The sequence below is a fragment of the Oncorhynchus kisutch genome, unplaced genomic scaffold, assembly GCF_002021735.2.
Source record: "Oncorhynchus kisutch isolate 150728-3 unplaced genomic scaffold, Okis_V2 scaffold2767, whole genome shotgun sequence".
In the NCBI taxonomy this organism is placed as follows: domain Eukaryota; kingdom Metazoa; phylum Chordata; class Actinopteri; order Salmoniformes; family Salmonidae; genus Oncorhynchus; species Oncorhynchus kisutch.
In genome coordinates, this window is record NW_022264712.1 from 1 (window position 1) to 15,000 (window position 15,000).

The 15,000-nt window shown below is 41.5% G+C and overlaps 1 protein-coding gene across 1 annotated transcript in view; it reads left to right on the forward strand.

The window, feature by feature from the left end:
• Positions 1–5,240: 5,240 nt before the first annotated feature.
• Positions 5,241–15,000, forward strand: part of LOC109887001 (bone morphogenetic protein receptor type-2) — a gene marked incomplete at both ends in the record, with an annotated part of 15,626 nt that continues 5,866 nt past the window's right edge. The window contains 3 exon segments of the mRNA XM_031819884.1: positions 5,241–5,345; positions 5,442–5,533; positions 14,743–14,973. Of these exon segments, the coding sequence (XP_031675744.1) occupies positions 5,241–5,345; positions 5,442–5,533; positions 14,743–14,973 (428 nt within the window).

The following is a 15,000-nucleotide window of genomic DNA, read 5'->3' on the forward strand; positions in this document are numbered from 1 at the left end:
CCCTGTATATAGCCTCCACATTGACTCTGTACCGTAATACCCGTATATAGCCTCCCCATTGACTCTGTTACCGTAAAGTACCCCTGTATATAGCCTCCACATTGACTCTGTACCCCTCCTGTATATAGCCCCACATTGACTCTGTACCCCTCCCTGTATATAGCCTCCACATTGACTCGTACCGGAAACCCTGTATATAGCCTCCACATTGACTCTGTACCGTAACACACCCTGTATATAGCCTCCACATTGACTCTGTACCACCCCACCCTGTATATAGCCTCCACATTGACTCTGTACCGTAACACCCTGTATATAGCCTCCACATTGACTCTGTTACGTAATACCCTGTATATAGCCTCCACATTGACTCTGTACCGTATACCCTGTATATAGCCTCCACATTGACTCTGTACCGTAATACCCTGTATATAGCCTCCACATTGACTCTGTACCGTAATACCCTGTATATAGCCTCCACATTGACTCGTACCAGTACCCCCTGTATATAGCCTCCACATTGACTCTGTACCAGTACCCCCCTGTATATAGCCTCCACATTGACTCTGTACCAGTACCCTCTGTATATAGCCTCCACATTGACTCTGTACCGTAATACCCTGTATATAGTCTCCACATTGACTCTGTACCGTAATACCCTGTATATAGTCTCCACATTGACTCTGTACCGTAATACCCTGTATATAGCCTCCACATTGACTCTGTACCGTAATACCCTGTATATAGCCTCCACATTGACTCTGTACCAGTACCCCTGTATATAGCCTCCACATTGACTCTGTACCAGTACCCCCTGTTATATAGCCTCCACATTGACTCTGTACCAGTACCCTCTGTATATAGCCTCCACATTGACTCTGTACCGTAATACCCTGTATATAGTCTCCACATTGACTCTGTACCGTAATACCCTGTATATAGTCTCCACATTGACTCTGTACCGTAATACCCTGTATATAGCCTCCACATTGACTCTGTACCGTAATACCCTGTATATAGTCTCCACATTGACTCTGTACCGTAATACCCTGTATATAGCCTCCACATTGCCTCATTATTATTTTACTGCTCTTTAATTATTTGTTACTTTATTTATTTTATATCTGCACCACTGTGAGTTCAGTGCTCGTGGTTCAGGGCTGGTCAGTCAGCATTTCACTGTGAGGTCTCCACCTGGTGGTTCAGGGCTGGTCAGTCTGCATTTCACTGTGAGGTCTCCACCTGGTGGTTCAGGCTGGTCAGTCTGCATTTCACTGTGAGGTCTCCACCTGGTGGTTCAGGCTGGTCAGTCAGCATTTCACTGTGAGGTCTCCACCTGGTGGTTCAGGGCTGGTCAGTCAGCATTTCACTGTGAGGTCTCCACCTGGTGGTTCAGGGCTGGTCAGTCAGCATTTCACTGTGAGGTCTCCACCTGGTGGTTCAGGGCTGGTCAGTCTGCATTTCACTGTGGGTCTCCACCTGGTGGTTCAGGGCTGGTCAGTCTGCATTTCATTGTGAGGTCTCCACCTGGTGGTTCAGGGCTGGTCAGTCTGCATTTCACTGTGAGGTCTCCACCTGGTGGTTCAGGGCTGGTCAGTCTGCATTTCACTGTGAGGTCTCCACCTGGTGGTTCAGGGCTGGTCAGTCTGCATTTCACTGTGAGGTCTCCACCTGGTGGTTCAGGGCTGGTCAGTCTGCATTTCACTGTGAGGTCTCCACCTGGTGGTTCAGGGCTGGTCAGTCAGCATTTCACTGTGAGGTCTCCACCTGGTGGTTCAGGGCTGGTCAGTCTGCATTTCACTGTGAGGTCTCCACCTGGTGGTTCAGGGGCTGGTCAGTCAGCATTTCAACTGTGAGGTCTCCACCTGGTGGTTCAAGGGCTGGTCAGTCTGGCATTTCACTGTGAGGTCTCCCTGTTGGTTCAGGGCTGGTCAGTCAGCATTTCACTGTGAGGTCTCCACCTGGTGTTCAGGGCTGGTCAGTCTGCATTTCACTGTGAGGTCTCCACCTGTGGTTCAGGGCTGGTCAGTCTGCATTTCACTGTGAGGTCTCCACCTGGTGGTTCAGGGCTTGTCAGTCTGCATTTCACTGTGAGGTCTCCACCTGGTGGTTCAGGGCTGGTCAGTCTGCATTTCACTGTGAGGTCTCCACCTGGTGTTCAGGGCTGGTCAGTCAGCATTTCACTGTGAGGTCCTCCACCTGGTGGTTCAGGGCTGGTCAGTCTGCTTTCACTGTGAGGTCTTCCACCTGGTGGTTCAGGGCTGGTCAGTCTGCATTTCACTGTGAGGTCTCCACCTGGTGGTTCAGGGCTGGTCAGTCTGCATTTCAACTGTGAGGTCTCCACCTGGGTGGTTCAGGGCTGGTCAGTCAGCATTTCACTGTGAGGTCTCCACCTGGTGGTTCAGGGCTGGTCAGTCAGCATTTCACTGTGAGGTCTCCACCTGGTGGTTCAGGGCTGGGTCAGTCTGCATTTCACTGTGAGGTCTCCACCTGGTGGTTCAGGGCTGGTCAGTCTGCATTTCACTGTGAGGTCTCCACCTGGTGGTTCAGGGCTGGTCAGTCAGCATTTCACTGTGAGGTCTCCACCTGGTGGTTCAGGGCTGGTCAGTCAGCATTTCACTGTGAGGTCTCCACCCCTGGTGGTTCAGGGGCTGGTCAGTCTGCATTTCACTGTGAGGTCTCCACCTGGTGGTTCCAGGGCTGGTCAGTCTGCATTTTCACTGTGAGGTCTCCACCTGGTGGTTCAGGGCTGGTCAGTCAGCATTTCACTGTGAGGTCTCCACCTGGTGGTTCAGGGCTGGTCAGTCAGCCATTTCACTGTGAGGTCTCCACCTGGTGGTTCAGGGCTGGTCAGTCTGCATTTCACTGTGAGGTCTCCACCTGGTGGTTCAGGGCTGGTCAGTCAGCATTTCCAACTGTGAGGTCTCCACCTGGTGGTTCAGGGCTGGTCAGTCAGCATTTCACTGTGAGGTCTCCACCTGGTGGTTCAGGGCTGGTCAGTCTGCATTTTCACTGTGAGGTTCTCCACCTGGTGGTTCAGGGCTGGTCAGTCTGCATTTCAACTGTGAGGTCTCCACCTGGTGGTTCAGGGCTGGTCAGTCAGCATTTCACTGTGAGGTCTCCACCTGGTGGTTTCAGGGCTGGTCAGTCCAGCATTTCACTGTGAGGCTCACCTGGTGGTTCAGGGCTGGTCAGTCCTGGCATTTCACTGTGAGGTCTCCACCTGGTGGTTCAGGGCTGGTCAGTCTGCATTTCACTGTGAGGTCTCCACCTGGTGGTTCAGGGCTGGTCAGTCTGCATTTCACTGTGAGGTCTCCACCGGTGGTTCAGGGCTGGTCAGTCAGCATTTCACTGTGAGGTCTCCACCTGGTGGTTTCAGGGCTGGTCAGTCTGCATTTCACTGTGAGGTCTCCACCTGGTGGTTCAGGGCTGGTCAGTCTGCATTTCACTGTGAGGTCTCCACCTGGTGGTTCAGGGCTGGTCAGTCAGCATTTCACTGTGAGGTCTCCACCTGGTGGTTCAGGGGCTGGTCAGTCAGCATTTCACTGTGAGGTCTCCACCTGGTGGTTCAGGGCTGGTCAGTCTGCATTTCACTGTGAGGTCTCCACCTGGTGGTTCAGGGGCTGGTCAGTCTGCATTTCACTGTGAGGTCTCCATCTGGTGGTTCAGGGCTGGTCAGTCTGCATTTAGTGGATTTTCTACTAAGTTCAATGGACTTTTTAATATTGCTGGATTTTGTTTTAATGTCTGGATTCCGTGACATCGCCTGTGTTCACCGCAACACAGATGTTAAAGGGCCTAATAATACCCTTTTAGTGCTAGAGATAAGACTTCCTGACATTTCAGCCTGTTCTGGTGGGGATGGAGTTTTGGCCTGCCTGGTGACCAGGCAGTAAATTAGTTAATAGGCCAATAAGAAAAGAGTTCCGAACATCTCTGCCAATGACAGCTAGTTTTCAGTTTTCCCTTCCCCAATCAGACCAAAGCTATTTTTGTTCCTTTTTGGCCATTTTAATTAAAAAACTATCACAGGAACGCGCAGCTCCTGCTCTGAAATTTGTGGAGAGTGGAAATGAAGAGCGGGCTGGCACTGTTAAGAACTTGGTTCTTGGTTTCACACAACCTTTGGTTTCACACAACCTCTCAACACTGCAGCAGACGACCTGGTTGATTTTGGTGAGAACTCCGGCATGACAGCGACCTCTCACAGAATTCCTCAACCTGCCAATCTGAGACCGTGGTTGTGGTTCCGTTGTGGAATCTTGCTTGTTTGTAGGTGACCAAATACTTATTTTCCACCATCATTTGCAAATAAATTCATTAAAAATCCTACAATGTGATTTTCTGGAGAAAATGTTTTGTCATTTTTGTCTGTCATAGTTGAAGTGTACCTATGATGAAAATACAGGCCTCTCTCATCTTTTTAAGTGGGAGAACTTGCACAATTGGTGGCTGACTAAATACTTTTTTGCCCCACTGTATTGGTTTATTTTGATAAGAGATGAACATGTAATGAATTGAAGGTTATTTGTCGATGTAAAAATGAATCACTTTTAATGTTATCAGATTTGGGTCGCAAGATATTCTTGTGACTAGGTTAGAGGTCATGGGTTAGAGACAGACTAACAGGTTGTTTATGTCCTGCTGTAGACCACCAGAATACTACTAGGTTATAGACAGACTAACAGGTTGTTTATGTCCTGCTGTAGACCACCAGAATACTACTAGTTTATAGACAGACTAACAGGTTGTTTATGTCCTGCTGTAGACCACCAGAATACTACTAGGTTATAGACAGACTAACAGGTTGTTTATGTCCTGCTGTAGACCACCAGAATACTACTAGGTTAGAGACAGACTAACAGGTTGTTTATGTCCTGCTGTAGACCACCAGAATACTACTAGGTTAGAGACAGACTAACAGGTTGTTTATGTCCTGCTGTAGACCACCAGAATACTACTAGGTTAGAGACAGACTAACAGGTTGTTTATGTCCTGCTGTAGACCACCAGAATACTACTAGGTTAGAGACAGACTAACAGGTTGTTTATGTCCTGCTGTAGACCACCAGAATACTACTAGGTTATAGACAGACTAACAGGTTGTTTATGTCCTGCTGTAGACCACCAGAATACTACTAGGTTAGAGACAGACTAACAGGTTGTTTATGTCCTGCTGTAGACCACCAGAATACTACTAGGTTAGAGACAGACTAACAGGTTGTTTATGTCCTGCTGTAGACAACCAGTTGCAGTGTGAAGAGACCATAGTCATCTCCTTGGCTGTTGTCTCTGTGCTGGCTGTCATCATCTTTGCTGCCTTCTTCGGTTACCGCATGATGCACAGTGAGTAACCATGGTGATGACCAGACAATAATATGATGCTTATCTCTGTTTATCCCCGTGACCTAAGCCTCTGTCTGACTGTGTATGTATTCTCAGGAGGTGGTAAACAGGGCCTTCATAATCTCAACATGATGGAGGGAGCTGGTTCTGAGAGCTCTCTGGACCTGGACAACCTCAAACAACTGGAGGTCAGATGGCTACAGCTACTACAGCTACTACAGTTACTACAGCTACTACAGTTACTACAGCTACTACAGTTACTACAGTTACTACAGCTACTACAGTTACTACACCTACTACAGTTATTACAGTTATTACAGCTACTAAAGTTATTACAGTTATTACAGTTATTACAGCTGCTACAGTTATTACAGTTATTACAGCTACTACAGCTACTACAGTTACTACAGCTACTACAGTTATTACAGCTACTACAGTTATTACAGCTACTACAGTTATTACAGCTACTACAGTTATTACAGCTACTAAAGTTATTACAGCTGCTACAGCTACTACAGTTACTACAGCTACTACAGTTATTACAGCTACTGAAGTTATTACAGTTATTACAGCTGCTACAGTTATTACAGTTATTACAGTTACTACAGCTACTACAGTTATTACAGCTGCTACAGTTATTACAGCTACTACAGTTATTACAGTTATTACAGCTGCTACAGTTATTACAGCTACTACAGTTACTACAGCTACTACAGTTACTACAGCCACTACAGCTACTACAGTTATTACAGTTACTACAGCTACTACAGTTATTACAGCTACTACAGTTATTACAGCTACTACAGTTATTACAGCTGCTACAGTTACTACAGTTATTACAGCTACTACAGTTATTACAGCTGCTACAGTTATTCCAGCTGCTACAGTTATTACAGCTGCTACAGTTATTACAGCTGCTACAGTTATTACAGCTACTACAGTTACTACAGTTATTACAGCTGCTACAGTTATTACAGTTATTACAGCTGCTACAGTTATTACAGCTACTACATTTATTATAGCTACTACAGTTATTACAGCTACTACAGTTATTAAAGCTGCTACAGTTACTACAGTTATTACAGCTACTACAGTTACTACAGTTATTACAGCTACTACAGTTACTACAGTTATTACAGCTACTACAGTTATTACAGCTATTACAGCTACTATAGTTATTACAGTTACTACAGCTACTACCGTTATTACAGCTACTAGTTATTACAGCCACTACAGTTATTACAGCTGCTACAGTTATTACAGTTATTACAGCTACTACAGTTATTACAGCTGCTACAGTTATTACAGCTGCTACAGTTATTACAGCTACTACAGTTATTACAGCTGCTAAAGTTATTACAGCTACTACAGTTATTACAGCTACTACAGTTATTACAGCTGCTACAGTTATTACAGTTATTACAGCCACTACAGTTATTACAGCTACTACAGTTACTACAGTTATTACAGCTACTACAGTTACTACAGTTATTACAGCTACTACAGTTACTACAGCTGCTACAGTTATTACAGCTGCTACAGTTATTACAGCTGCTACAGTTATTACAGCTGCTACAGTTATTACAGCTGCTACAGTTATTACAGCTACTACAGTTATTACAGCTACTACAGCTGCTACAGGTATTACAGCTACTACAGTTATTACAGCTACTACAGTTATTACAGCTACTACAGCTGCTACAGTTATTACAGCTACTACAGCTATTACAGCTACTACAGTTATTAAAACTACTACAGTTATTACAGCTACTACAGTTATTACAGCTACTACAGTTATTACAGCTGCTACAGTTATTACAGCTACTACAGTTATTACAGCTACTACAGTTATTACAGCTACTACAGTTACTACAGCTACTACAGTTATTACAGTTACTACAGCCACTACAGCTACTACAGTTATTACAGTTATTACAGTTACTACAGTTATTACAGTTATTACAGCTACTACAGTTATTACAGCTGCTACAGTTATTACAGCTACTACAGTTACTACAGTTATTACAGCTACTACAGTTATTACAGCTGCTACAGTTATTCCAGCTGCTACAGTTATTACAGCTGCTACAGTTATTACAGCTACTACAGTTATTACAGCTACTACAGTTATTACAGCTACTACAGTTATTACAACTACTACAGTTATTACAGCCGCTACAGTTACTACAGTTATTACAGCTGCTACAGTTATTACAGCTACTACAGTTATTATAGCTACTACAGTTATTACAGCTACTACAGTTATTAAAGCTGCTACAGTTACTACAGTTATTACAGCTACTACAGTTACTACAGTTATTACAGCTACTACAGTTACTACAGTTATTAGTTACTACAGTTATTACAGCTATTACAGCTACTATAGTTATTACAGTTACTACAGCTACTACCGTTATTACAGCTACTAGTTATTACAGCCACTACAGTTATTACAGCTGCTACAGTTATTACAGTTATTACAGCTACTACAGTTACTATAGTTATTACAGCTGCTACAGTTATTACAGCTACTACAGTTATTACAGCTACTACAGTTACTACCGTTATTACAGCTACTACAGTTATTACAGCTGCTACAGTTATTACAGCTGCTACAGTTATTACAGCTGCTACAGTTATTACAGCTACTACAGTTATTACAGCTACTACAGTTATTACAACTACTACAGTTGTTACAGCCGCTACAGTTACTACAGTTATTACAGCTGCTACAGTTATTACAGTTATTACAGCTGCTACAGTTACTACAGTTATTACAGCTACTACAGTTATTACAGCTGCTACAGTTATTACAGCTACTACAGTTATTATAGCTGCTACAGTTATTACAGCTACTACAGTTATTAAAGCTGCTACAGTTACTACAGTTATTACAGCTACTACAGTTACTACAGTTATTACAGCTACTACAGTTACTACAGTTATTAGTTACTACAGTTATTACAGCTATTACAGCTACTATAGTTATTACAGTTACTACAGCTACTACCGTTATTACAGCTACTAGTTATTACAGCCACTACAGTTATTACAGCTGCTACAGTTATTACAGTTATTACAGCTGCTACAGTTACTACAGTTATTACAGCTGCTACAGTTATTACAGCTACTACAGTTATTACAGATACTACGGTTATTACAGCTGCTACAGTTATTACAGCTGCTAAAGTTATTACAGTTACTACAGTTATTACAGCTACTACAGTTATTACAGTTATTACAGCTGCTACAGTTACTACAGCTGCTACAGTTATTACAGCTACTACAGTTATTACAGCTGCTACAGTTATTACAGCTACTACAGTTATTACAGCTACTACAGCTGCTACAGGTATTACAGCTACTACAGTTATTACAGCTACTACAGCTGCTACAGTTATTACAGCTACTACAGCTATTACAGCTACTACAGTTATTATAGCTACTACAGTTATTACAGCTACTACAGTTATTACAGCTACTACAGTTATTACAGCTGCTACAGTTATTACAGCTACTACAGCTACTACAGTTATTACAGCTACTACAGTTATTACAGCTACTATAGTTAATACAGCTACTACAGTTATTACAGCTACTACAGTTATTACAGTTATTACAGCTGCTACAACTTTTACAGCTATTCTACCTTATACACATCTACACCTACTTCAACTATTCTACCTACTACACATCTACAGCTACTACACATCTACACCTACTACAACTATTCTACCTTATACACATCTACACCTACTACAGCTATTCTACCTACTACACATCTACTACAACTATTCTACCTACTACACATCTACAGCTACTACATATCTACACCTACTACAACTATTCTACCGACTACACATCTACACCTACTACAACTATTCTACCGACTACACATCTACACCTACTACAGCTATTCTACCTACTACACATCTACAACTACTACAGCTATTTTACCTACTACACATCTACACCTACTACAACTATTCTACCTGCTACACATCTACAGCTACTACACATCTACACCTACTAAAACTATTCTACCTACTACACATCTACAACTACTACACATCTATACCTACTACAACTATTCTACCTACTACATGTCTACAGCTACTACACATCTACACCTACTACAACTATTCTACCTACTACACATCTACACCTACTACACATCTATACCTACTACAACTATTCTATCTACTACACATCTACAACTACTACAGCTACTCTATCTACTACACATCTACACCTACTACAACTATTCTATCTACTACACATCTATACCTACTACAACTATTCTACCTACTACAACTATTCTACACCTACTACACATCTACACCTACTACAACTATTCTATCTACTACACATCTACAGCTACTACACATCTATACCTACTACACCTATTCTACCTTATACACATCTACAACTACTACACATCTACACCTACTACTACATGTCTACAACTACTACACATCTACACCTACTCCAACTATTCTATCTACAGCTACTACACATCTATACCTACTACAACTATTCTACCTACTACAACTATTCTACACCTACTACACATCTACAACTACTACAACTATTCTATCTACTACACATCTACAGCTACTACACATCTATACCTACTACAACTATTATATCTACTACACATCTATACCTACTACAACTATTCTACCTACTACACATCTACACCTACTACAACTATTCTATCTACTACACATCTACACCTACTACAACTATTCTATCTACTACACATCTACACCTACTACAACTATTCTACCTACTACACATCTACAGCTACTACACATCTATACCTACTACAACTATTCTATCTACTACACAGCTACTACACATCTATACCTACTACAACTATTCTACCTACTACACATCTACACCTACTACAACTATTCTATCTACTACACATCTACAGCTACTACACATCTATACCTACTACAACTATTATATCTACTACACATCTATACCTACTACAACTATTCTACCTACTACACATCTACACCTACTACAACTATTCTACCTACTACACATCTACACCTACTACACATCTACACCTACTACAACTATTCTATCTACTACACATCTACACCTACTACAACTATTCTACCTACTACACATCTACAGCTACTACACATCTATACCTACTACAACTATTCTATCTACTACACATCTACACCTACTACAACTATTCTATCTACTACACATCTACAGCTATTACAGCTACTCTACCTTATACACATCTACACCTACCACAGCTATTCTACCTACTACACATCTACACCTACCACAGCTATTCTACCTACTACACATCTACACCTACTACACATCTACACCTAATACAGCTATTCTATCTACTACACATCTACACCTACTATAGCTATTCTACCTACTACACATCTACACCTTATACACATCTACAACTACTACAGCTACTCTATCTACTACACATCTACTACAACTATTCTACCTACTACACATCTACAGCTACTACACATCTATACCTACTACAACTATTCTATCTACTACACATCTACAACTACTACAACTATTCTACCTACTACACATCTACAGCTACTACACATCTATACCTACTACAACTATTCTATCTACTACACATCTACAACTACTACAACTATTCTACCTTATACACATCTACAGCTACTACACATCTACACCTACTACAACTATTCTACCATATACACATCTACAACTACTACAACTATTCTACCTACTACACATCTACAGCTACTACACATCTACACCTACTACAGCTATTCTACCTAGTACACATCTACACCTACTACCACCTTTCTACCTACTACACATCTACACCTACTACAACTATTCTACCATATACACATCTACACCTACTACAGCTGCTACAGCTATTCTACCTTATACACATCTACACCTACTACAACTATTCTACCTTATACACATCTACAACTACTACACATCTACACCTACTACTACATGTCTACAGCTACTACACATCTACACCTACTACACATCTATACCTACTACAACTATTCTACCTACTACAACTATTCTACCTACTACAACTATTCTACACCTACTACACATCTACACCTACTACACATCTATACCTACTACAACTATTCTACCTACTACAACTATTCTACCTACTACACATCTACACCTACTACAACTATTCTATCTACTACACAGCTACTACACATCTATACCTACTACAACTATTCTACCTACTACACATCTACACCTACTACAACTATTCTATCTACTACACATCTACACCTACTACAACTATTCTATCTACAGCTACTACACATCTACACCTACTACAACTATTCTACCTACTACACATCTACACCTACTACAACTATTCTATCTACTACACATCTACACCTACTACAACTATTCTATCTACAGCTACTACACATCTATACCTACTACAACTATTCTACACCTACTACACATCTACACCTACTACACATCTATACCTACTACAACTATTCTATCTACTACACATCTACAGCTACTACACATCTATACCTACTACAACTATTATATCTACTACACAGCTACTACACATCTATACCTACTACAACTATTCTACCTACTACACATCTACACCTACTACAACTATTCTACCCACTACACATCTACACCTACTACAACTATTCTATCTACTACACATCTACACCTACTACAACTATTCTACCTACTACACATCTACAGCTACTACACATCTATACCTACTACAACTATTCTATCTACTACACATCTACACCTACTACACATCTACACCTACTACAACTATTCTATCTACTACACATCTACACCTACTTCACATCTTCACCTACTACAGCTATTCTATCTACTACACATCTACACCTACTACAACTATTCTACCTACTACACATCTACACCTACTACACATCTACACCTACTACACATCTACAGCTATTACAGCTACTCTACCTTATACACATCTACAGCTACTACAGCTATTCTACTTTATACACATCTACACCTACCACAGCTATTCTACCTATTACACATCTACACCTACTACACATCTACACCTACTACAGCTATTCTATCTACTACACATCTACACCTACTACAACTATTCTACCTACTACACATCTACACCTACTACACATCTACACCTACTACACATCTACAGCTATTACAGCTACTCTACCTTATACACATCTACAGCTACTACAGCTATTCTACTTTATACACATCTACACCTACCACAGCTATTCTACCTATTACACATCTACACCTACTACACATCTACACCTACTACAGCTATTCTATCTACTACACATCTACACCTACTACACATCTACACCTACTACAGCTATTCGACCTAGTACACATCTACACCTACTACAACTTTTCTACCTACTATACATCTACACCTACTACAACTATTCTACCATATACAGTGCCTTGCGAAAGTATTCGGCCCCCTTGAACTTTGCGACCTTTTGCCACATTTCAGGCTTCAAACATAAAGATATAAAACTGTATTTTTTTGTGAAGAATCAACAACAAGTGGGACACAATCATGAAGTGGAACGACATTTATTGGATATTTCAAACTTTCTTAACAAATCAAAAACTGAAAAATTGGGCGTTCAAAATTATTCAGCCCCCTTAAGTTAATACTTTGTAGCGCCACCTTTTGCTGTGATTACAGCTGTAAGTCGCTTGGGGTATGTCTCTATCAGTTTTGCACATCGAGAGACTGAAATTTTTTCCCATTCCTCCTTGCAAAACAGCTCGAGCTGAGTGAGGTTGGATGGAGAGCATTTGTGAACAGCAGTTTTCAGTTCTTTCCACAGATTCTCGATTGGATTCAGGTCTGGACTTTGACTTGGCCATTCTAACACCTGGATATGTTTATTTTTGAACCATTCCATTGTAGATTTTGCTTCATGTTTTGGATCATTGTCTTGTTGGAAGACAAATCTCCATCCCAGTCTCAGGTCTTTTGCAGACTCCATCAGGTTTTCTTCCAGAATGGTCCTGTATTTGGCTTCATCCATCTTCCCATCAATTTTAACCATCTTCCCTGTCCCTGCTGAAGAAAAGCAGGCCCAAACCATGATGCTGCCACCACCATGTTTGACAGTGGGGATGGTGTGTTCAGGGTGATGAGCTGTGTTGCTTTTACGCCAAACATAACGTTTTGCATTGTTGCCAAAAAGTTAAATTTTGGTTTCATCTGACCAGAGCACCTTCTTCCACATGTTTGGTGTGTCTCCCAGGTGGCTTGTGGCAAACTTTAAATAACACTTTTTATGGATATCTTTAAGAAATGGCTTTCTTCTTGCCACTCTTCCATAAAGGCCAGATTTGTGCAATATACGACTGATTGTTGTCCTATGGACAGAGTCTCCCACCTCAGCTGTAGATCTCTGCAGTTCATCCAGAGTGATCATGGGCCTCTTGGCTGCATCTCTGATCAGTCTTCTCCTTGTATGAGCTGAAAGTTTAGAGGGACGGCCAGGTCTTGGTAGATTTGCAGTGGTCTGATACTCCTTCCATTTCAATATTATCGCTTGCACAGTGCTCCTTGGGATGTTTAAAGCTTGGGAAATCTTTTTGTATCCAAATCTGGCTTTAAACTTATTCACAACAGTATCTCGGACCTGCCTGGTGTGTTCCTTGTTCTTCATGATGCTCTCTGCGCTTTTAACGGACCTCTGAGACTATCACAGTGCAGATGCATTTATACGGAGACTTGATTACACACAGGTGGATTGTATTTGTCAACATTGGATCATTCAGAGATCCTCACTGAACTTCTGGAGAGAGTTTGCTGCACTGAAAGTAAAGGGGCTGAATAATTTTGCACGCCCAATTTTTCAGTTTTTGATTTGTTAAAAAAGTTTGAAATATCCAATAAATGTCGTTCCACTTCATGATTGTGTCCCACTTGTTGTTGATTCTTCACAAAAAAACACTGTTTTATATATCTTTATGTTTGAAGCCTGAAATGTGGCAAAAGGTCGCAAACTTTAAGGGGGCCGAATACTTTCGCAAGGCACTGTACACATCTACACCTACTACAGCTGCTACAGCTATTCTACCTTATACACATCTACTTCAGCTATTCTACCTACTACACATCTACAACTATTACAACTATTCTACCTTATACACATCTACAGCTACTACAGCTATTCTACCTTATACACATCTACAGCTACTACAGCTATTCTACCTTATTCACATCTACACCTACCACAGCTGCTACAGCTGCACATAGAGAGAATTGGTTTGAGGACCAAAATGTAATTGAGATCCAGTTGTGTTTTCTCAACCTTTCTTCTCCCTCTTTTTTTTAATATATATTTTTTCTCTCTTTCAGCTGATAGGTCGAGGCCGGTACGGCTCGGTGTTCTGTGGTTCGTTGGACGAGCGACAAGTGGCTGTGAAGGTGTTCAGCTCAGCCAATCGGCAGAACTTCCTGAACGAGTGTTCCATTTATTGTCTCCCCCTGCTGGAGCATGACAACATCGCACACTTCATCGCTGCCGACGAACGGCTGGGGGCCGAGGGCCGAGTGGAGTACCTTCTGGTCATGGAGTACTACCCCCACGTAAGTACCTTCTACTGGGTTCTACTG